The following is a 26,092-nucleotide window of genomic DNA, read 5'->3' on the forward strand; positions in this document are numbered from 1 at the left end:
ATTGAACATGGTATGAGAAACAGGTTCCACAAGGTTCGTCAGGACTGTATTTTGATACACAATGGCATTCGTTTTTACACCTTTCTCACAAAAATGTACCTCTGTTAAGCCCCAATAAGAAACTCCCAACCATACCATGAGCGAGGATGGAAAATGACCTCGTTGGACACGCGGAATACGGTTGCTCGCTTCTTCACTACTGTGTGCGTACACCTTATCATTTTGTTTGTTGTAGCTCTCTTCTACGGTAAAAATTTTTTCATCCGAAAAAAGAATTTTCCGATATTTTTTTCCCGCGTACCGCTTCAACAAAGCGCGGCATCTCTTCAGTCTCAGGTCCATTAGACGAGCATTCAAACGATGTCCTGTTTTTCTTCAATATGCCCGAAGCCCTAAGTCTTCATTTAACACCCTATTCACCGTGGTTCTGCTTAACCCCATCTGAATGGCCAACAGTTTCTGCTTACGTTTGGGATTTCTTTGAATTCGCGCCTTCACAGCTTTTATCACTGCTGGAGTCCTAACAGACCGAGGGCGACCACTTCTTGACCTGTCATCTACACTAGAGTCTTCATTGTATCGTTTGATGGTACGATAAACGAATCTTTTGGTTATATTCAAATTTTTCAGTATGTTAAAAATTTGAATTGGCGCGTAACCGCAACGATGCAACGCAATCACTGCAACACGGTCTTCTTTAAACGTCCACTCCATATTTAAAAATGAGTAAAATTCTAAAAGTATACATTTTTATTTTCATGAACAATTCGAAATTCGAATTCAATAAACATTTTTGTGGCAAGCATTCTAAAAGATAAGTTTTTACTGTGTGACAATACTTATGACCTGACTAGGTACATATGTATTTTGAGATAGCTTTTATTGTTATATTAACCCACTGAATTTCTCGCCGGATCTTCTCAATGGGTCGCGATTCCGATCCGGTGGTAGATTCTGCGAAGCACTGCTCCTGCCAGGATCATGTTCTCTCTAGTCGAACCCCCTAAGCTAACCTATAAGTCGCAGCGTAGCCGGAATAGCCCCTTGGACTACCAGCGAATAGGTAGGGAAAAAAATCGCTGTTAGAAAGGTAATTTTGTCATCATTCTCCTGCCCTTCTCACCTGTCACCTGGGGTTGGCGTAACATATTTTATGAAGGGTAATTTTGTATTTTGTTAAAATAATCGCGATTAGATTTTTCAATTTAAGTTGCTCTGTATACCTAAATTGGTAACAAAACATTATCCTGGTGACCAGATTGTGCTTGAAAATTTCGCAGCTATACAATGTATTTCTCGTACCTGAATAAACCATTAAGGTGTTTCGATTTTTTTGGTGGGAAGTATGGATGAATAAATGTAAATACTTTTTAGTATTTTACATTAAGCACTGTTGTAATGTTTGTACAGCTAAATTAGCCGATCGCTCTACCTCCGAATCAAGGACCTGCTTAAAAGAATCACCAGGAATCGAAAGTGTTGTTGACAGTCATTTACTTTTACCGAAACCTGAAACCAGCAATTTCTTAAGTCCGGACACACTGAGTCATCGTGGAGGTACTTTTTTTTACAATGTAATGTAAAGCTTTAAAGTATTAAAAAACAACAAATTTAAAACTACAACTGCCTGATTTCAGGAAATAGCAGGAGGCCATCGATACTTCCTGTTCCAGATATGGTCACCAGTAGTTTAACTTTAACAAATGACAATCAAGATGAAGAAGCTGAAATTGATGAGAGCGAAGATGAGCTAGATGACGATGTTCCTTGGCGATCCCCATCAGAAAAAATTGCGTAAGCACATCATATTGCCAATTGACCCATGCCTAAAGCACGCAATTTTTTCACTATTCTCTACTGAATGTCAGATATAAATCTAAGTATATTTTAAATGAAAAAACTATAAGTAACAAATGAAGAAACTGCAAGCATGCGATATAACTAGTCTGGCCATAAATACTGTTACAAAAAAACATTTATTTTTTTCAACTTTTTCATTATTTTGAATTTGGAACACGTATATTCTTTTAAAATCTTCTTTCGATTTTGCACCATTTCAAATATTTTTTCATGGTTATTATCAAATTACAATATGGAATGGGGTTTTAAAAAAAATAGGATTGCATTGATCGCCTTGCACAAAGTGGGCATAGAGCCGTCGGACGCTTCAAAACCTTGGTATTAGCCGTATGTTCGTATATCGTATATCAATAGATACAACAACACTTCGTCTGTCCAGAAAATATCGGAGCGGTCACGTGCTGTTAGAACTACAAAGACCGTTAATGCTGTTAAAGCCAGAATCCGTCGAAACCCCATTAGGAAGCAAAAAATCTTATCGCGAGAAATGAAGATTCCCGCTAGGACTCTCGCGTATTATAAAACAAGACCTGAAGCTCGGTGCTTATCGTCAATATACAGAACATGCCCTAAATCACCCTTTACAATTAAAAAGAATGGATCGACCAAAACGCCTTCTGTCACGATACGCAGGTGAAAGGCACAGAAATATCCTCTTTACCGATGAAAAATTTTTCACGATTGAAAAACACTACAATAAGCAAAATGATAAAGTGTACGCTCACAGTTCTAAAGAAGCTGCTCAAGTGGTCGGAAAGGTACAACGTGGTCATCATTCTGAGTCAGTGATGGTTTGGTGGGGCGTGTCTTATCAAGGAGTCACAAAACTACATTTATGTGAAAAAAGAGTAAAAACTTCAGTCAAAGTGTACCAAGATACAGTTTTGGATCATGTTGTGAAACCTCTCAGCAATACATATTTTAAAAATATATCGTGGACTTTCCAGCAGGTCGCTGCATCTGGTCACAAGACACAAACTACCCAAGCCTGGCTTGAAACCAACGTACTTTATAAGACTTTATAAGAGCTGAAGACTGACCCTCATCTAGCCCAGACCTCAAGTCATAGTCAGTTTTAGAGGACATTGCCATTCTCTAAACGACATGGCAACATTAAATCATGCAACATTCATTCAGTCAGGCAACCTTACATTACTTCATTAAAAAATAAATGCATTTTCATTTGTAACAGAACTTATGGCTGGACTAGGTAGTGTATCCTTTTAACCACATATTTATGAATTATCAAAGTTTTTTTGTTATTAATCTCTCTCATTAAATCCATCGCGATGAAATGAATGAGATGTTATGGCAATTTTTTTTTCTTTTATAGCCTTTACTCACTTCTGTAGATACCTGACCCGGGGCTCACAAGTTGCATGAATGTCGCATAATGTAGGTATGATATTGTTTCATTAGTTGCTTTATATTTAAGATTTATATTATTGAGTTCAGCAATGAGGAGTTGATCATTGCTATTTATTTTTTTATATTTTGGATAAGAAAGCAACAAATGAAAATCTTTAAAGTTCCATAATAACTCTTCGTAGACTAACGTTTTCATTTGTTGTGAGAGCAATATTATATTACATTCGTAATACAGTAATACTCGTATAAAGATAATTTTAATGCAATATTTCAAGCTGCATTATAAATATTAACCATTTATCCGATCTACACTATTATTTAATGTATCAAACATGTGCATTTTTATTATTTGCATGTAACAAGTTGCTTATTCATAGCGCTCACTTCACTCGAAGACACAAAACGGAGAAATAATTCTTAGTGATAAATTATAGTGATCATTTCACCCCTACTAATCTATTGCAAATACATACGTTCAATGATATAAATCTAGTAATTTTTTTATTATTTTTCGCAATCTTCGTGTGCATTGTGTTTCTGTATAACCCTGAATGTAAATCCCAACTGCACGGCCCGATCCCTTGGCTCCAGAGATGACTTCACTACAAGCAGTTTCTCCTCGCTGGCTGCCAGTGATAACGCACACAGCGCTTGGCGCAACGATTTTGCAAGGTGAGCTCGTTTTCATCGAAATGCGGTGATCAGAGTACTCTACATGTGCTGATATTCGGATTATACAACAAATATAAACCAGCCGATAGCAACATCGTTGCTATGTGCATTTAACTTAAAGGATTCTTCTTGAATTGAGTTGCACGTTTCCAGGTTAATTACAATTTCATTCATATTAATACGCATGCGTGCATAGCGTGTACACATTCTCTTTTATAATAAAGATTTAACTCCCAGGTCACACCGTAGTATAGAGCACGCTTGTTGCAGTATTTTAGTCAATCAGACGTTATTTATAATGGAAACAAGTAAAAACATTGAAACAAAAACTATACAATTCGACTACATACGTACATACATAACATATGCGTTAGTAACTTCGCTATTTACTTAAACCAGTTGTCACCCAATGATCGAATTTCAATCATAATCACTGACTTCTCAATTTGATTTATCTTTTTACTTGTTTTTTTATTGTTGACATATTGAAAATTAAAACATAATAATAATTTAACATAATAATAATAATTTCTGAACAAATGTAATAGCTACATTAATTTCATCAATGGCTACTAAATACAAATATAAGGAAATCATTAGATACACAGAGAAAAAAATAGTACTAAACGGATAAATTGTTTCCAATTATTCTCAAAATGTTTTGTTGGAAATACTAAAGCTCATCAGCAGGTGCTACAGAATATTAAAAAAACCTTGACAAATAGAAAAACCTTTTGAATTTTTTATTGCACTAAAGCTCGCACTAAAATGATAGTAGATGACATTTAAATTTTACAAAGAATATAAGTATAATGTCCTGATTTTTTATTTAGTAAAAAAGTAAGAGCATAACGTGTATACGTGTACATATGCGTGTATTTTACGTGAAAATTAAACAATCATCAATAGGTTTTTGGGCCAATACATATTTTATGTTGTATCCATTCTAGTGCATGTAATTATCAAAGAGTTTACAGCAGAAAAAAAAATCAAAACTATAATTAAAAAGGAGGACAAAATTGACTTAGGCAATAATAATGGGCAAGCCGATGACAGACAAAAAGAAGATGAAGTTTTACAACGGAAGAAAGAAGTATAAATGGAAAGACGAGATGGAGTAATTATTTTCAACAATAATATTTCAAATTACTATAGATGAAGAAAAATAAAGGGACGAGCCCAAGACGTAATAGTGAACAGAATAGTACATATTCTTATTTATTTAAAGTCGTGTGCATCTGCTCTTCTAATGTGGGAGAAGTTGACGACCATGTTTTATTAAAAGTCACAAGTTGGCGCACATTTACTCCAATCGATTTAATCAGTTAATCTTATCGACATTTTATTTTTGCTTGGGAGTCCGTGAGTTAGCCAGATAAGGCACTGAAAACAACGTTTTCATTGGACAACTAGTGGAAGAGGAAAGTCAACGAGACGTGGATGAAGCGGAGGACGAAGTGGATGGATGGAACTCGTCAAATACGGCGAAGAACATTAAATATATCTTTTGTAATTAGAAATGGGAAAATGATGAAATGGAAAAAAAATATGAGAATATGATAAATATAATTCAAAAATGTATGATTTGGCAGTGAATTTATTTTCTGTATCAATCATGTGCTAAACGATGAAGTAACTTTATGTGAAAGTATATGGGGTGTACTACAGAGGGAAAAACCTAGACAAATTATGAAACCGAAAATTTTAAAATTATCGAGCACCATTAAAAGCATGAAATAAAAAACTACTAGCATTCGAAAATGTGATAAAAAGTGAAGATACGCTGAGTGGCACCCAAATATCGAGCTTTTTTGTTTATGCAGACTCTTTTAAATGGATCGAAAATATTTTCTGGTCAACCTAGTTTTTCAACTAGGTCGTAACCAAAAATAACATTATCGTCATCCGTAACGGATCGACCAGAGCGAGCCTTAACTTTCACATCAAAATTACTGAATGGAATAGGCTTGAACCCATTTAGTGGTACTCTTATTGATTGATTTACCATTAAATTAATATTGTCAAATTTTTTCGCGGCTTTTGTCCATTTCCTTTTTTTTTCTAACACTGTAATGCCGGTCTCACTTGGAGAAGTTGCTTTTGCTATTAAGTAACAGTAAGATTTGTACTAGGCTGTGTGGGAACTACTTGTCGTTATGTGGGAGCAAGAACCAGTCCATAATACTTTTAAAGAATCTCTCATTCGGCCACTATATAAAAGCAAAGGTGACCGAGTTAACTGTAATTCTTACCACGGTATTTCTCTACTACAATGATTGCGAAAGTTTTCGCCAGAGTTCTCCTAAGCCGCCTCAGCGATTTCTCTGAAAGATTCTGCTAGAATCCCAGTTCGGCTTCCGGTCAGACCGTAGTGCTTGTGAGCCAATTTTCTCATTGCAACAATTGTAAAAAAAAAACAAAGAGAACAGAGTCGTGATATGTATCTCTGTTTTGTTGATCTTAAGAGCCATTCGATAGGGTACCGCAACGGAGAAGTTTGTGAGACTTCTGAGACTCCTGCATTACGACATGCCGAGCTGTGTCGCTTTTTTTCCCCTACCTAAGCTGATAGCCTTAAGAGGCTGTGTCAACGTAACCGAGCGAGTAGGCAAGCTCACGGCGTTCAAACTAAGAGTGTTGCTAACACTGGCCCTAGCAGTGCTTCACAGAATCTACCACCGGATTGGAAACGCGACCCACTGAGAAGATCCGAAGAGAAACTCAGTGGGCTGTGTCTATGGATTAATTTACTCGCCGAGCCCTTTGTCGCAAAGCGACAAGTCCGGCGAGGACGATAACCGGTGCTTGAGGTACTTAAAAGCACTGTTAATGGATCGAGAGGATCCGTAACGACTTGTTTAGGGCGACGACGACTGTTTACCATTTGTTCTACAGGATCTGGTATGTAATTACGGGCGGCCATGACAAGAGGGTATTCATGTCGTACCGCCTTCTCAAAGTGGCGCAATGATGCCAACTGTAGATACTTATTGACTGAGTTAAGCTCCAGGTCATCATGGAGATCCACGTTCCGTAGGAACCATGGTGCTCCGACGGATATCCTGCAAAAACGGGATTGAATGATTTGAAGGGGTTTCAAGTTGGTGTGGGCCACGTGAGCGAACACTATCCTTGCATAGGTCATGACGGGGCGTATGCAAGTTTTGTAGTGTCACCTTATTACGAAGGGATAATTTACTTCGCTTGAGTGTCGCTGTAAACTTTAATCAGTCAAGAGTTTTTCCCGTTACCTCTGGGGTAAAACAAGGATGTGTCCTCGCACCCACACTGTTTGCATTATACTTTAAAGTCGTAGTCCGTTATGTAATACTTCCTACAGAGCACCCCTGAAAGAATCCACATCCGTTTCCGTAATGATAGTAAACTTTTAAATCTAGATAAGCTCGTAAGAAACTGTGTCCCAAGGGTCGTACAGGCAGAACGTCAAAATTATCATCCGAAGTTCTCTGGATAATGAAAGAAAGGTGAGAAAACACTGGCCAGGTCTTGATAAAAGCCATCTTACAAAACACCCCAAGGGATGGCCAAATTCTCGCCTCTAAACCGGAGATTCTCAAGGAAATTGAGGACTTCTACGGAGGTCTCTGTACTTCCAAAACAACCAAGCCTGTCTCCGACCCAGCAGATGTCCGAGCATACTATCCCGCCACTACACCGACGAGCTGCCACAGATTAGTGTGGACGAGATCTGGATGGCTTTTGAAAATCTTTAAAATGATAAAGCCCCGGGGGAGGATGGTGCTACTTCTGAGCTCTTGAAAACAGGAGGTCTTCCTGTTATTAGGGAGCTCCAGAAGCTCTTTAGCACTGTCCTCTTTACCGGTAGAACTCCAAAGGCGAGCATAGTTGTCCTTTTCTTTAAGAAAGGGGATAAGACGTACCGTGGACCACATTCACACAGTTCGGCAGATTATACAGAAGACTGAAGAATATAGTCTACCACTATATCTGGCGTTTGGGGACTACGAGAAAGCCTTTGACTCGGTCGTGATCTGGGCTGTTCTGTAATCTTTGCAGCGGTGTCAAGCAGACTGACGATACAGCGATGCACTAAGATGCCTGTACGATGCCGCTACAATGACCGTCCAAGTGCAAAAAGACCAGACGAGACCAATCCAGTTGCGCAGAGCTGTAAGACAGGGGGATGTTATATCCCCGAAACTGTTTACAAACGCACTGGAGGACGTCTTCAAGACTCTGGACTGGAACGGACGCGGCATTAACATAAGCGGCGAATATATCTCTCATCTTCACTTTACCGATGATATCGTCATCATAGCGAGATTGCTGCAAAACCTACATGAAATGCTGCACAGCCATAACACTACATTCCAACGGGTTGGCCTCGGAATGAAGTTGGATACGACCAAGCGAATGTTTAACGGAAACGTCATTCCGAGGCCAATCGATGTTGATGGCACACCTCTCGAAGTTGTTAAAGAGTATGTCTACCTGGGACAAACCCTGCAACTAGGTAGAAACAACTTTGAGAACGAAGTGACCACAAAGATTCAGTTGGGCTGAGCTGCATTTGGGAAGCTTCGTCAGGTATTTTCGTCGCCCATACCACAATGTCTGAAGACAAAGGTGAAAATCAGTGCGTCTTACCTATGCTTACCTACGGAGCCGAAGCGTGGACGCTGACCGTGCGACTAGTCCGCCAACTAAAAGTTACTCAGTGAGCTATGGAGCAAGCTATGCTTGGTTTTTCATTGTGAGACCGAATACGTAATGAAGTCATTCGGGCAAAAATCAACGTGATTGATATAGCTCGCAGAGTCAGTAAGCTGAAGTGGTAGTGGGCTGGTCAGACATGTTCTGGAGTGGAGACCGGGAACCGGCAAACGTAGTGTAGGACGCCGTACTGCTAGATGCGTAGAACCGAAGATCGGGTTCAGTGGCGAGCTTTGGGGGAGGCCTATCTATGTCCAGTAGTGGACTGCCGTAGACTGATGATGAGGCTCGTACGAAAGTGGCTGACGCACTAATTACAGAGATCGTCTATGCAGAAGATCTATGCTTTGTGACAGATTCCCTAGAAAGCCTGCAAAAACTATGACCACTTTTCACGCGTCCTCCTAAAGTTTTGGTCTGAAGATTAGTTTCAAAAAGACGGGAGTGATGTTTTTAGATATCAGCGGTCAAGACGTTCTGTCCATTAAACTCGGTAATGAAATACTCAATCAAGCAAGTCAATACGTACCATTATTTGAGGATAATTATAACGTCAAAGATCGACCATGATGCCGAAATTAACAGTCGGATCGGTGGCGCAACCGCGATATTTGGCAGACTGGATCGCAAGATTTTTAACTCACATTACCTGAATCTAGCTACCAAAATTGAGATATATATCTATACACGGGAAGCGGTGCTGCCAAACATACTGTACTCTTCAGTCATAGACAGTATACCGTCGCCATATACGAGCGCTGAACCGTTTTTACCTGAAATGTCTGCGCAAAATACTCAATATCCGCTGATCTGATCGTATTCGGAATACGGATGTACTTCACACAGTTCATAAATACTCTGGTACTAGATATCGTTAGGCATCGCTTCTATGACATTTATTTTAATTTTTGTTGTATTGCGTCTTAAAAACGTTTAGTTAAAACGTAAAAATCCAAAACGTGCAACGTTTCCTAACACTAATACTAACGAATATACCTAGTCTTGCCATAAATACTAACACAAAGGAAAAAAAAAATCTATTGCAAATAACATTTATTACTTTTACAGTGTGTTAGTTTAATACATAAATATAAAACAATTTAAAGTATAAAAAAGCTTATTCGTGTGTCTCCATTGACTGCAATACAGTCTTTTAAACTTTGAGGCCAGTTATCAATAGAAGCACGCACTCTTTCCATGGGAAAATTTTTCACTGCCAATCGTACGGATTGTTTTAGGGACTCCAAATTATCATGGCGTTTAGAGCAAGCCGTACTCTCTAAAACTGACCATAAATCATAATCCAGCGGATTAAGATCGGGACTAGACGACGGCCAGTCTTCAGCTCTGATGAAGACCGAAACGTTCGTTGCCAACCAAGACTGCGTAGACCGAGCTTTATGACCTGGCGCCGAGTCTTGCTGGAAGGACCATTCTTGATTATTGAACATGGTGTTGTTAAGGGGCTTTACTACCTTCTCAAGAATGGTATCTTAATACACTTGTGCCGATGTTTTGATACCTTTTTCACAAAAGTATGGCTTAGTCACTCCTTCATAGCTAATACCCCACCAAACCATTACTGAAGTCGGATAGTGCCCACGTTGCACTCTGTCGACTAATTGGGAAGCTTCCTTAGAGCTTTGAGCATAAATACGGTCATTTTGTTTGTTAAAATGTTGCTCAATTGTAAAAAGTTTTTTATCCGTAAACAAAAATTTTCTATGACCTCCATTTGCGTACCGCTTCAGTAGTTGTTTCGATTTTACCACCCTATTCTCTTTTAAATTATCAGTTAAGAAATGACCAGTACGTTTCTTATAGGTTGCAAGTCCTAAGTCATCTTTGAAAATACGCGACATGGTTCTAGATGCTATCTTCATCTCCCGAGATAAAATCTTTTGCTTTCGGACAGGATTTCTTCGAATTCTTTCCCTTACTGCTTTGACCACCTTTTTCGTACGAACACTACGTGGACGGCCAGATCTTTTTCTGTCACAAGCAGAGGTCTCATTGCACCAATAGCCCGGTACACAATCATTTTACTAATACCAAGCGTATGGAGAGTTTTAAAAATTGCATTTGGCTCCATACCTACTTTGTGTAATGCAAACACAGCGATTCGGTTCTCTTTATCACCCCACTCCATTTTAATATCGCAAAATATTGTACAATGTATTGACACCAAAATGAGAAAACTCAATGAGCAATCATATAAAAATGACAGATTCCAAATTCAAATGTAATATTTTGTTTATTTTTAATTGTAACAGTATTTATGGCCAGACTAAGTATACATACGTACATTAAAAATATGTTACACAACCAAACTCACATCTTAGAAACAAATCTTAATGAATGTATAAAATTATCAAAGCAGCATTGGTAATTTAATCCTAATAACGAAATACTCTAATCAATAATGTTACTATTGGAGTTTAATATCTTGACCAGGAACATCAGAAATATACATATTCATTTATGTTTCAGCTTGGTAATGAAGCCTTTTATTTTATTGTTAAAATATAATTATACTATCTGTACTTGAGTCTCTCGAAACAATAATTATTAACAAAAACAAAGAAGAAATAAATTAAGTGAGCACATATCTGTTCTTCTTTCAGAATCGTCAAAGGATTCCCGCCTGTGTCACCTTTTATTGGAGTCAGCCCAACTCTCTGTTTTCTGCTAAAGGAAAAGAAACCTCTTTGCTGCTTACAACTGGCCCAAGTCTGTGAACACTGCGCCTATAGAAATGCCAAGGAATATCAATGGCAAAATAAAACGATTATTCTTGCTGCCGACTATGCTTCTAATGGAATTTACAATTTTATTATTCCGCTAAGAGCTCATTTTCGGTCTAAAACAACTTTAAACCCTATTATTTTGCTTCTCGAGCGACGGCCAGATGTTGCATTTCTAGATGCCATATCTTATTTCCCTCTGGTTTATTGGATGTTGGGCACTATTGATTGGTAAATCAAAATTTATATTACTTTATATCAGACTACAATTAGAACTATATGGTTATAATTATAATAAGGGTTAAAGTATATAGTTGCCGTTTTTTTGGTAAAAACTATCACCACAGAATATCCAGATGAAATCTGAAATATCTAGTTAAAAATGACTGTTTGAAACGATTTGATATTTTTTTTCAAGCTCTCATATTCAAATTTAACAGGGTAATATCAAAAATAAAATGGGTAACTCAGCATACGGGATTAGATTATTAAGCGCACAGGACGTTTTTGTTTCATCACTTCATACTGTGAACATCAACTTAACTACTAAGCCTCGAGGAATACCAGGAACTAAGCTAAAAAAAGACGAAATATAAGTAGTGGTGAAAGCTGATCCTTTTCAAACATTTGAGAGATTTGTGTTGTGCTTTGAATTTAATTGTTTATAAATGTATACACAATATTAAAATAGCCTAAAAACTCGAGAAACTGGGATATTTATGCTTTCATAGACTTTATGTGATCCCCAAACTTCTATAGCAGACGCGCAAGCGCAAATGTTTTACCTCTTACAGCGTGATAATACTTTTAGTCTGAAACGGCAATTTTATCCTTTCATACCCTTAGCGCGTAATTTTATTAAAGTTTGTTTTAAAGTTTTATTTTATTTTTTATTATAGTTTAATAAGATTTAGAAAGATTTTTTTTTAAACTTTTTAAAATCTTTTAGAAAGCTTTTTCACTATTTACTTAGATTATTCTAATGTAATTTATTCGCGCTTTATGTGGTATTTATTATCCTAATACAAAAATTTCAGCTTGGATGATCTGCTTCGAGCTGGAATAACATTAGCTGAAAACGTTGTAGTTGTGAACAAAGAGCTATCAAATTCTGCTGAGGAAGATAGCCTTGCTGATTGCAATACAATTGTAGCAGTACAGACAATGTTCAAGTAAATTTTTTTTTATTACATAGAGATATTCGCATAAATCGTTGTGGTTGCTATTGCGAAAAAAATAAAGAAAGCGAATTATAAATCACTACGATCAATGGATTATGCATGAGCGAATAAAATAGTTAAAGAAATAATTTTATAATAAATAAATGTTTTTTTAGGTTCTTCCCTTCAATAAGGTCCATAACAGAACTATCTCAATCATCAAATATGAGATTTATGCAATTCCGTGCTCACGATAAATATGCTTTACATCTTTCTAAGATGGAAAAGGTAGGAAATACAGTATGTACATTACAACTACGTATTTTTTACAACTTTTCTTCTGCATTATAATTAACGTAATTAGTTAGGTACACAATTGAAAGTTCTTTCAAAGCGAACAGACAAAAATATAACAAAGAGAAATAGATGCTTCATGAAGTGCTATTGAGCAATTTGGTTAATTAAGTTCTCTTTTTTTTCAGCGAGAAAAAGAAAGGGGCTCACACATTTCCTATATGTTTCGATTGCCTTTCGCGGCCGGATCAGTTTTCTCTGCCTCAATGTTGGACACGTTACTTTATCAAGCCTTTGTTAAAGATTACATGATTACTTTTGTGCGACTATTATTGGGAATAGATCAGGCGCCCGGATCTGGATTTTTAGCGTCGGTAGGTTGACTACTAAAATTAAAATCTAAAATTTGTGATCATTAAGCTTATTGAAGCTCTGCGTTATATTAAAACTGTCACGCGAATGCCTCTAGTTCTAAAATTGGTTGTATTCCATCAAACCTTTATTATTCCAAGTTATAAACCATTAATAGAAGCCCAAGCGAAAGGAATCAGATTGTATAACACTATTATATTGACAGATAAAAATTACCAAAGAAGATATGTGGATTCGTACCTATGGTCGTTTATACCAAAAACTATGTTCGACCTCATGTGAAATCCCAATTGGGATATATCGCACACAAGATACAAGCATGGCCGATGCATCTCACCACGTGAGTATGTCGCAAAGGACTTCGTCAAACTGGTTTTGGTCACGCCTTGCGAGAATGCGACCATCCCGTGCTTCGGTGAGTGGGTGAAATCCTCCTCAAACGTATATTTCCTTAAATACAGTCCTTTCTCATATTTTCACTGTAATTTTATCTGACCATCCGATCATTTCATTCTAACATCATGACCCCGAAATATATTTATCTTGAAGCAATCTTGACTTGACTGACTTCGACTTACACATTTTATTTTTTGGACTGTATTTCGGGTTTTCTGCCTTAATCCCGAGTCAATATGTACTTCACTTTTCCTGAATGTAATATACTTATAAAACTTTAATATCTTAAGCATCACAATTGTGAAATGTATTTACTTAGAGTATTAATGTTTATAGCATATTTTATAAATCTATTAACACGAACTTTGTCTTTAAAAACTCACAGCTTCAAAATATTTTAACAAATTGCAAACAGCTATGCAAAAAGTGGTAGGTGCTTTTTTCCTTTTTTTTAATCTCAATAATAATATGAATTATTAATCCGTTTTTGGTAATTTTTAATAATAATAAAACTCGATGATCGCAATCCCGCAATTGTAATACATATAGTGCATGAACTTTGAAGAAACTGTAGAACTTACCAAAGAGTCACATCTTACGTAATAATCATTTATATGAATCATAAATTGGAACATTTAATTCAAATACAACTCAACACTACGCACAATGTCGATGCGTTTAAATATATAAATATCTGCAGTTACATATATTTGGAGGTATCATGAATATTAGTACAAGTTTAAAGTTGCACGAATAAAAATAACCATAAATCTCAAAACGCTTACTGCTTGGTGCATGCTCTTTTCATCTGTGGTAGTTTACACACGACTCATCTTATTTTTTGTTCAAACTATAATACAAATTAACCAAACTTAAGTAATATCGAAACGGGGTAGTTTTTTGATATTTTTTTTATAAAATCATATTTACATTTCTACTTAAATTTCTCAACATTTTTTGGAAAATGAGAAACGACACTTGCAGCAGGAGGAGCTTGATGGAGGAGATTTCCCGGCGTGCGGGCGTCAAGAGGCAACTAGCTGCCTTGGTGGTTGCTACGGAGAACGCACGCCGGTGGTAAGATTATTATGAGCCCTTTAATTTAATCCTCATATATGAGGGCAAAACGCAAAATACGGTTTTCTATAATTTTGAACTGTGTTTTTTTCATATAAAAGTTTCTTCTCAAATATTTTATTTACAATAATTAAGGGTAAATAGTTGATGCTTTTAAAAAAAAAATGCAAATCAAAAGATTCTATTTTGAATAAAATAACGAAATCGATTTGGTCAACAGCTATTAACATTTAATTAAGGATCAGTCCTGAATAAACTACCTCGACTCTTTATTAAGCGTAAGTGTCAAAAGCTATAGTTGAATGTAAAAAAATACATACATACAATACCTGGGAATGATTTGGCACTAGTGGTGACATTTTAGAGAGCTTTTAGTGCACCATTAATAACCAGAGAACGAACAATTGCAGACGGAGTGCTTGTTATTTAGTAACTGACTCACTTAGATGTTACAGATTCATTCAGATACTCGCCATTCGCATAAATCTTTATAAATACATTAATGTGTGCAACAATAGTGCAAGCTCAATCGAAGCTCAGAAAAAAATTGGTAGTTTTAGTTAAATATCCAAATCCAAATCAAAATACTTCTTGTAAAATATTAAATTGTTAATTCAAGTTTCATGTGATGATAATGAATGTGCATGATGTTCATAGCTGGTATGATACCAAAGTGATGAAATTATTAGGCCGTATTTAGAATTACTAACTTATAAAAAAAACAAATTTGCATGTTGTTGATCTTTGGTCACATCGTAGCCTTGAAATGTAATTTGATTTAAAAAGAAGTATAATAAAAAAGTATTGTTTTAATTCTATACCTAACAATTATTTTCCTTTACAGTACTCTACAAGTCTGGCAGATGAAGCTCGCGACAATCACATTCAGCAAATTGAAAGAGCTGAAATAGCCAACTTGGTTCGTTCCAGGATGGAATCTCTAAATCTAACTGGGGTAGATTACGATGATGTAAGCGAAAAACGAAATAGTTTATCTTATGTCATAATCAATCCAAGCTGCGACTTAAATTTGCAAGAAGGAGACATCATGTGAGTATCTATGTATATAAATAATAATAAATATGGGTATGTAGGTCACTTTGATTGTCCTCTTTGCGTTTCTAAGCCAATATATAATTTTAAAGGAATTTAGTAATTGATGCTGATACTACAGGGAAGTTTTCTGACATAGTACCATTAATGGTTTATAAGTTAGAAATTTTAAATCATTATGAATTAGCCAGGTTAGTTGTCGGGTTAACTTAATTTTAGCGTTGAACTAATCAATGGACCCCGTAAAATCTCACTAACATCAGTGTTGAACCCATGAAACTCATAGCAGAAGTGGCATTTCAGTTGAGAGTTCTAGTAACGGCTTTAATTAGACACTGTAAGATGCGACCCACGTTGATCACAGTGAGTGGCGGGTTGATTGCTCCACACCTTGTTTTCCATAACAACGAGACTACAAATGCGTAGCATACCTATGCAAAGTGATGGCATTGGTGTTTTATCTATGGTCCTCTACAATACTTCCTAACATACTTTAATTATATATTTTTGCCTAATCAGTATTGAAAAAACTAATTATTCGTTTCAGTTATCTTGTGCGCCCTTCTCCATTTTCTGCACAAAAAACATTTGAAAGGCATAACAGTCGTCGAAAATCAAATATAAGCTTCTGTTCTCAAGCCTTAATCCAAGCGCAGGGAGGGAGCAGACGAGGTTCAGGAATGGCAGCAACTTTTGCTCAATCACGGGCTCCACCTCTTTCCACTACCAAGGCTAATTCGTTGTCTTTACCCGATAGCCCAACAATCATTACAGATTTCAGAGGTCGCTCTAATTCACTGCGTGTAGTGGATGATATTTTACTACGACGATCAAATTCTTTACGTCAGGGCATAAGCGGAACAGGATCCCGACGTCGCAAAAGCAGTTTAGAAGAAATAGGCATATCGCACTTCAATTCCTTGCTTCAACATCAGCAGCAACAGCAGGAGCAAGATGCTATAAAATTAGGACTAAGCAGCATTGGCCTAAGAATTACACCACCGGAAGAAACTCCTCGAATGGCTTTAGAGCCATTCCAGGACATAGCAGCAGCACTACCATCTACATCAGGTGGATCCACCATGCCAGTCAATGTAACTCCTGACCCACAACATCTTCAGGGTACAATCGTGTGATACAACCTTATGTGGGGACGACGACTCAATTCCGTTATTAGAAACAAGTGGACTTAAATTTAAGTTAAGAGTTAACAATCCGCAGTCTTACTCAACTAGGTCGTTACCTATAAATTGCTTCTTTAAACAGGAGACTTTCTATTGGGCACACGTTTAAACGTAATAGAGTCTGTTCGAATCAACTTTATTTCCGATCATTTCTAACGATTTTCATATGCACACGAAAGGTTTATTCAACGTGACTTTTATTAATCAAGTAGCCTCTCTTAATTACTTACCCAAATCCTAGGGAACAACACTTGAAAATTATTAGAACAACACTGATATTAGAGCAGAGACTAACAAAATATCCAATCCTTTATAACTTAACAAACTTCGTGTGTAATAAAATTAGCTTAGGCTGACTAGTTGTGAAATCACTCATTGATTAATAACTATACAATGCACAATTGTAGGTTTCATTATCATTTCCAATGTTAATCGCCTGGTTTGTTTACCAGTACAAGTTTTAACCGTACCAAATCACTGCCCAACAATAATAGTTTTTTTATGGACGCAATTTATGTCAGTATTCACATAAATTTACAGGAGGTATCGGAAACGTTTTCGAAAATTAAGACAGGAAGCATAGCTGGTGGTTCTTAATACGGAAAAAAGGGAAAAAAATCGCTCTACATTACATAATGTATTTATTTTTATATTGCACGCTATGTAACTCAATTAAAACGAACCTACGAACAGAACCTATAGAACGCTTTCTGGGGCGTTTGTAAATTTTTTTGCCATTTATTTGCAAGTTTCCAAAATATGTATAAATTACTAAAAATTTAAGTAATGATACTCGGAATGTAAAGTGAATAAACTAAAGCGAATGGTATTTATGATTCCATTATATTCCTATTTCAATTTAGTTCATTCTCGTTTCGGCTCGTTTTTTTCTAATAATAGTTAACATGAATAACGATCCTAATGTCTAATCAGTTTCGATATTTGTAGTCCAGGTAATAAATACAGATATAGATTGAAATTTTCATAATAATTTACTTTATTCGACATATTAAAACGGGGTTACTAATAGTATTATCGTTAAACATCAAAACAATCATATTTATTAATTTAAAAACCTCAAATTAACAGCATCTTTTCAGAAAATAGAAATTATTATTGCTTTTGGACAAAAATTGTCGTATGGTAATTTCATAGGTATGCGCCTAATATTAATCGTCCACTCTTTAACGGAATTGATTTCCGTTTCCACTTCGTGATATGTTCACGTAAAATTTTTCAAAATGAGCTTGTACGTACTTTGTGAAATAGGCCACGCCCGAAATGCGAAAAAAGAGCTGCTTGTCTCAAGTGGGATCAATTAATTGATAAGGGAGCCATCTACACAGCGATATTTATACATTCATTAATACCATATAATCTCACCAAAATGTTATTTTATTGACAGTATTCAGTGTCATGCGTACGTAAAGTTTGGATTGTAGAACAGTATTTACTTCCAATTACGACTTTGATCGTTATTATATCCTGTTTATTGAACTATTAAGTAGATATCAAATTGGAAAAATCATTACTAGAAATATAAAATTAGAATTAGAATGGGAATACTACTTAGAAATTTAAAATAATAAGTACCGATTACACTTAAATATTACTTTTCTCTAGGTATAATTGACCAAATAAAAAAATAAAAGTATAAAATGCATTTCATGATACAGTACTATCAAAACTATGTATTTAGATGTTTGATCATATTTATAATCAGCCCTTACTTTAGATTGTATGAATTTTTATTGGTAATAAATAATATGAGAATTACAATATGGTGTTTTATTTAAGCCACATATATTATGGAAAATTATGCTTTTTGGGCCGTGACCCGAACTTTCTACGTTGTAGATAACAATGCCTGTGGATTTTCGGAATGCCTCGCTAGACCAGAAAAATCGTGTCGGTTCGAAAGTCTATACACCGCCAACCGGTCAATCTACAACAGTTCTCTGGGCTGCGATAAGAACGCGCTTGCGCGCTTCGCAGTACTGGCCCCTTTAAGTCGCCTTCATCAGGGGTAGGGCTCTTTCTACAGGGTCCGGAACTGAAAAAAGCTTCTTCAGCCCTCGGTGACAGATCAACGCAAAAAGGGAAGAACTCTCCCTCTCTCGTTCCATCACCTCCTTCTGCGTGATGGTGAATTTACAGAAGTCGAGCATAGCCTTCCAGAAGTTGCCGCGGTTGCGACGGCTGCAAGAGGTCCGGTTCGATTTGCGTGGTGAGAACACGACGCTGACTCATCCACGTAGGACAATGCGGGAGCGCGTGCTCCGGCGCAACCTCGTCATAGCCGCAGTGATGGCACTACATCGTCGGTTCCCCCTGGCGAGTCGGTGCAGGTACCGGTCAAAACAACAATAGCCAGTTAGCACCTACATCAGCTGGAGGAAGAGAAGCTCTCGATCGCAGTTACCCAGTCCGTAAGGACCGGTTGCACTGCCTATACGATCCAAAAACCGATGGTTAGGTTTGTCAATCGGCGACATCATGCCTCCAGCACAGACCATTGGAGACGTTCTTTCGAGCTAGCCTAGCTACCAACTACCAACCAACTTTTCGGTAGATCTACCAAATTTTAGTGTCCTAATCAAACCTACCACTTTGTAGCAAAAATCTACCAACTATTGAAGTTTTCAAAAAGTTCAAATCAAACCTCCATGAAAATTATATTGAAACTATTATTATTATTTTTCTTTTTCTTAATCTTTCTCTTGCTTTTTGACCCTTTGATGGATTCATCGAATTTACTCGAAAATAGAGGGCGTTACAGGTTGATGTACAGGTCATATTATGGCGGCTTAATAAAAGAAAAAAACAAACATCATGGCGGCGTTAGATCTTAAAACTCTTTCTACATACGATTTCTACATATCTGTGTTTACACTCTATATCTAACGCGATTCAATTAACAAATAACTGATTGTAATTTTTAAAACGTTCCAATTGAACACTATCAAAATGAGTGAATGTGAAAGTGAAAACGAAGAAAATTCTCCTCCTCGAAAATTAAAAAAGATGCATTACAATCAAAAATATTCTCAACTATGGGAAAAAGAACAATATTAGCGGCCTGTAATTCTTATTGGAGGGTCTCTAAAAGACTTGAAAAGTATGGGTGGTAGATCTACCAACTTTTCATAGTAGGGTTTGTTAGAAACTACTAACTTGTAGAACCCTATCGCCACGATTCTCACCTTGACGAATTTCGAGTTGGCAACGCTGACTCAGCTAGGGCACGACAACATAAGAGGACCACGTAGAGTACCATCGACCTCACCGCCACTACACAGGCGACGCTTCACCATGTCATGCTCATCGATGTTTGGCAGAAGCTGGCACAGCGACTCCTATCTATCCGCCGTCACCAGTCGGGGCCATGTTAACTAACCTAGGAACAACAGCTGTCTCAGGCAAATGTTTTTCTTCTTCTAATTTTGATTGGTTCTTGAGTTTTTCAGTCATTATTATTACAATCTTTGTAAATTTGTTACCTGGACGTTTTCAAAGAAACATCTATCTGCATATAGCATTATTTTAATGATCGTATCTTTTAAATTGATTTTTGAAATCAAACGCTAGTCAATGTAGGCCACTGCTCCATAAATTTCCTGACGTCATAAATCTACTTTGAAACGCTATACAGCTTACTTTCCACTCAATTAAATAAGTGACACGTGCACACACACGAACATGGAATGTATACAACGTTTTCGTGTTATGCAATATTTTTAAACTCCGATAATCTTGAAATACAACATGCTGTAACTACACTTAGACATAACTGATAAGAAAGCAATCTTGACATTTTAAAACTTCGATATTGCTGTGACTAATCAAAATAATGACACATTTACTAAAATTTACAAAGGCAACTTAGCTAGTAGCTACAACAGGATGCTGGGTTATTTAAAAACAATCATTTTTATTATGGGTTTTTTAATTATGGTATATGTAAACTTTTGTAAAAATGTGAGAGACAAACAAAATAATAAATTATTTAAATAAAACCTTTCCTCCAGAAATCAATGCTCGACGAAAAAATTCAGAGTGATTTAAATACGGTAAGAATTTATTTATTTATTTTAGCTGATTATATTCTTGTCTTTGGCAAAATGTTAATTTTTTTATTTGTTTTTCTGCTGTGTGTAAAGAAATATTAATCTAATAAGATTTTGTTTATCCCTGGGAAATATTTTAGTCGTCAGCAAGAAACTGTTCTGCCAAGGTAAATAGCACTATTATTGACTAAAAAATATTCTTTATAGGATTGGTACGTAAAATGAGCGACGGCGATATAGTTGGAACTGCACGAATTATTTTGAATGCATAATAACAAGCCATGATAAACTTGTGACGTGTTCAATTATTATACATGTACCAGTACTATATAACTACCATTACAAAAATATTAAACTATTACTGCACGCATACAAATGCAATAATTTACTGATATAAACGTAAGCATTTATTTGTTGTAATGAATATATAAACCGTCGTGTAGAGAATGAGAAAGTACAATACTTATTTATTTTTCAGTGTAAAGGAAATGATTGCATTGCAAATGTGAGTAAAGAGGGCATTTTCTCGGAAAAAGTTGACGGATACTACGATTCCTAGACTGTAAGGTCCAGAATAACCAAAACGTGTATTGCTTTACTACCTAATTTTTATTTTCTGTGACCAAATGTCAAGATATGAGCGTAGATTTTATAAATGCATTTTATAAGCACAAAATATAATAGGTAGATTTTAAAGCTAATAGCTTTTGTTTAATTTAATTAAGTATACATTAAAAATTGAAGGAAGGGTTGAAGTAGCTGGGTTTGCTGGCACTATAATATTTTTTTTTTTCCAAAACTCTTTCTCTCCACAATAACCTCAGTTAAATTATTTTATAATTTTGTTTTCATTTCAGTGTACTGGATCGATGACATACGCTATGGTAAAATGTTGTTCTTAATAATTTGAGCTATAGTAAATACTGTACACGTTTTGATATCTTTAGACTCCGGTAACTGCAACACCAGATGGGCGGTGAGCTAATTCACCAATTGCTTATAATAAAATAAAAAAGACCAACTAATGGTTTTAAATACTTAATTTGCAGGCTGGAGGATTCAATGCGACAGCAACTGTAATTACCAACTATTTTTTACAATATCTGTTCAAGTTTCAAATAATAAATTCGCAATAACATTACAACATTGATTTCACAGACATACGGCGACCTTTCGATTTCAGAAGTACGTACTGTTCAAAACTTATTGACTCTTATTCCTCTTCTTGTCCTTTAATATTAAGTGGGGACGGCGCGGAATGTCCTGTGTTGCATAGGGATTTGGCAAGAATTTTACGTCAGGCCAACTGCTTGACGTCAAAACTTAACAACACTAAATTAATTTACACTATTTTAGATATGAAAGATGGGATAAAAGTTCAGATAAATAGCTGAAGCTCTACGAAAACTGTGTATAATATGGCACAACAGATGTAAAATAATTGTTGTCGATTTATTTGTATAACATTATATTAACATTCCTTGTATGTAAAGTGTTACGGCCAGTCACGGTCATATTTCTATTATCTTAAAATATATAAGTCAGTGTCATAGAAAGTGCTACACAAAACACACGTATTTTATTTTAAATATCAAGTCACTCAAAACACAATTACTCTTTACTCTACTTATTACCTCAACATATGGTCAGAATCGAGCCGGATATTTTATGGCTATAAAAGTGGGAGAAATAAGAAAAAAACGGTGATTAAAAATAGATTATTGTAATTTGTACTCAATTTTAATTCAATTTGCTAAAATGTTATACGATATAACGAGTTTTTTTTTACGAACATTTCGAGAAGATACTGTTATTACTGTTGCCAGGGTGATCTAAAATGGCGAAATTTATCACTGAAGAACAACGACAACTTTTGTTCATAATAGATGATACCTGTAATTCATTATAAAAATCGCAGACTAATTTAAAAAAATGTCCGAAAATGCGTTTAACGAAAGGATACATAGAAGCGCGTATGCAAATTGTAAATGAGTATTGGATGTCATTTAAAAACGCTCATGAAAATTTATAATAGTAAAAATAACGTCGATTGAACAGAGAAAAAGACTAAATTACTTTTCAAATGAAGAATTTTTCATTTGTGAAGAATTATACATTATACTACGAAGTGATTTAAAGGAGATGTACGCAACATTCACTACTCACTACTCAAGGTTCGTCAAATGAATTAAGTTCAAATTACAATATACCAACGCAAAGCAATATTGCACATTTGCCGAGAATACAATTACCAACATTCAACAATTCTTATGAAGAGTTATAGTCGTTAAAAGATTTATTCACAAGGTTGGTGCATGACAATCCTCCGCTCAGCCAAGTTCAAAAGTTGCAATATTTGAAAAAAAGTGTAAACGGGGAAGCAGAAGCATTACTAAAACATATTTCAGTAACATCAAGTAATTATACTACTGCCTGGAATCTGAACCACGAGGTACGGTAACAAACGTTTAATCGTTAATAACATTCTGAAACGATTATTCAATCAAAGGAAGATGACTCATCAATCTGTAATGCAACTAAAAAGATTACTTGATACCACCACCGAGTGTCTGAGCAAGTTAATATGCAAACACCCACTACATCTTGGGATTTATTAATAGTCCATATCCTGGTACAGAAATTAGACCCAGAAACTCACAAAAGCTTGGAAGAGTTTGCATATCGAGATGACAGCGAATACTTATCGACGTGGTCAGACTTGAAGAAATTTTTGAGCACGAAATTTCGGACTCTGGAGTTGGTCATGGCAACTACAACAGATATGAAGCACATAAAAATTCATTTCGCGTCACCACATCTGCACAGGCTAAAGAAAGGGTGTGTGTTATGTGTAGCTGATTCTCGCTGTGTCACTCCAAAGATTTTGTGATACTAGAACCTAGAGTCAGAAATGATTACGTATATCAAAAACAATTGTGCTTTAACTGTCTAGCACCAGGTCATTCAGTATCGAAATGCAAACTACAAATGTCCTGTCGATTGTGTCACCGAAGTCATCATTCTCTTCTGCATAACAATGACAAAGAACTTGCAGCTACCTCGAGCACCTCACAATAACAAATGCAGGCTTCAAATCATGTAGAAAGAGAAGAGAAACAAGTACAAGCTAATACAATGATAGCCTCACTTTTTACAACTAGACAAGCACAAGCCCAATTAGCAACAGCGGTAGTCGAAGCAATTAACGAACATGAATACACCATACGACTGCGCGCTTTGATTAATCAAGGTTCTCAAGCAACATTCATAAGTGAGAAAGCAACTCAATTACTGAAATTGACTAGATACTCAGTCAAGGGAAGTGTAGTAGAGGTAGGATCTACGCGAACCAAAATCCAACATATGGTACACCTACACATACAATCACAGTGGGACCAAAATTTTAAAATACCTATACAAGCCTACGTTTTTTTTTTTTTTTTTTTATGATTGAGAGATTACTGGTGGCCCGAAGGCCTTTCCAGTTTCACCAGGACAGGTGGGCGAGCAAAAGCTCAGCCAGGAGGGGTGGGATTTGCTAACAGCTGCCCGAGCGCCTCCGAAGGAGACCTAACAACTCAAGAGCAATTGCTTCGCGAATGAATCTACTACCGGATCGGAATCGCGACCCGCTGAGAAGATCCGGCGAGAAACTCAGCGGGCTGATGCATGGGCTAGGTTGCACGTCGACCTCTTTGTCGAGTTCGACGAGTACGGTTACTGGGGTACCTAAGCCTGCTCCTAGTATTAGAGCTGAAGGCATCTAATGTAAAGGTTATTGGATCTGATGGATCCGTAAGGACGTGTCTAGGGCGTCGACGGTGACTGGCTCCTGCATGATCAGGATTCGGTGCGTAGTCAGCGGCGGCAACGATAAGGCGATTATCATGACGCATAGCCTTATCGAAGTATCGTTCCGACGCTGACTTCATGTATTTCTGGATTGATTCAAGGCCCAGGTCGTCGTGTAGGTCAACGTTCCTCACGAACCACGGAGCCCCGACGGCTAACCTGCAAAAGCGAGATTGTAGGGATTGGAGGGTGTCTATGTGTGTGCGGGCCGCGTGAGCGAACACCACACTCGCGTAAGTCATGATGGGCCTTATGCAAGTTTTGTAAAGTGTCACCTTGTTCCGAAGGGACATTTTACTCCGCTTACAGATCATGGGATAGAGTCTGCCGAGAATGAATGCGGCACGGTCGCGGACTGTTTTTATGTGTGGGCGGAATGTCATGGATGCATCCAGGGTGACTCCCAGGTACTTAACCTTCCTGACCCAGGGTATAGGTTGGCCGAAGAGGGTGATCGGGGGAGTGATATTTCTCCTCCTAATGCGGGAGGAAATAAGCGGTGAGTTTCCCCTTTGAAATAACACTGCTGTGCTTTTCGCCGGGTTGATGTCTATGCGCCATTTTCGGAACCACTGTCCGAGGGCTAACGCTGCGCTCTGGAGTTTACTCGCGATTAGGGACTTGTTTCTACTTGAGTAGTAAACGGTTGTGTCGTCAGCGAATAAGGCTAGCTGGGTCGGCGGCGACCGGGGAATATCATTAATAAATAAACTAAATAAGAGCGGTGAGAGAACGGAGCCTTGCGGCACTCCAGCCGTGAGTGGTCGCGGGGAGGAGCGGGTTCCCTCTACTCGATATCGAAAAGAGCGGTTCGACAAGAAGTCCCGTATGATGAGCACGAGACTATCCGGCACGCCCATGTTGAATAGTTTGAAAATCAAACCGTTGTGCCAGACTTTGTCGAACGCTTTTGCGACGTCGAAGAAGAGAGCTCCCGTGTATAACGGTTTTGGTCGATTAAGCCCCACAAGAATGTGCTCCGTGAGGCGGTGCACCTGTTGAACGCATGAGTGATTTGTACGGAATCCGAATTGTTCATCGATGAGAATGCCCTTGGATGAGACGAAGTCTCTGAGGCGTTTGTAGAGCAGACGCTCATACAGTTTGCCTAGAGACATGAGGAGGCTAATCGGGCGATAACTCGTCGGATTATTTTTTGGTTTACCGGGTTTGTGTATGCCGATAACGTCCGCTTCTTTCCACACCGTGGGAAAGATACAGTTAGCCATAGCGGCATTGAAAATAGATGCCAACATCACGATGAGTTGGACGGGTAAAAGTTTAATAACGCGATTAGA

General features: G+C 37.0%; 1 protein-coding gene across 3 annotated transcripts in view; it reads left to right on the forward strand.

Moving 5' to 3' along the window:
* LOC101745297 (potassium channel subfamily T member 2) overlaps positions 1-18,654 on the forward strand; it is an 81,763-nt gene extending 63,109 nt beyond the window's left edge. Inside the window, exons 14-24 of one of the 3 annotated variants that reach the window (XM_062669180.1) lie at positions 1,411-1,557; positions 1,638-1,794; positions 3,820-3,900; positions 11,220-11,570; positions 12,377-12,511; positions 12,676-12,787; positions 12,982-13,167; positions 13,371-13,580; positions 14,546-14,638; positions 15,483-15,688; positions 16,239-18,654. In XM_062669180.1, the coding sequence (XP_062525164.1) occupies positions 1,411-1,557; positions 1,638-1,794; positions 3,820-3,900; positions 11,220-11,570; positions 12,377-12,511; positions 12,676-12,787; positions 12,982-13,167; positions 13,371-13,580; positions 14,546-14,638; positions 15,483-15,688; positions 16,239-16,827 (2,267 nt within the window). In that variant the 3' untranslated portion in view covers positions 16,828-18,654. The remainder of the gene's footprint in view (positions 1-1,410; positions 1,558-1,637; positions 1,795-3,819; positions 3,901-11,219; positions 11,571-12,376; positions 12,512-12,675; positions 12,788-12,981; positions 13,168-13,370; positions 13,581-14,545; positions 14,639-15,482; positions 15,689-16,238) is intronic. The other 2 variants (XM_062669187.1, XM_062669196.1) reach the window with 2 other exon arrangements.
* Positions 18,655-26,092: the final 7,438 nt, after the last annotated feature.

This window comes from Bombyx mori, chromosome 1 (assembly GCF_030269925.1).
Source record: "Bombyx mori chromosome 1, ASM3026992v2".
NCBI classification, from domain to species: Eukaryota; Metazoa; Arthropoda; class Insecta; order Lepidoptera; family Bombycidae; genus Bombyx; species Bombyx mori.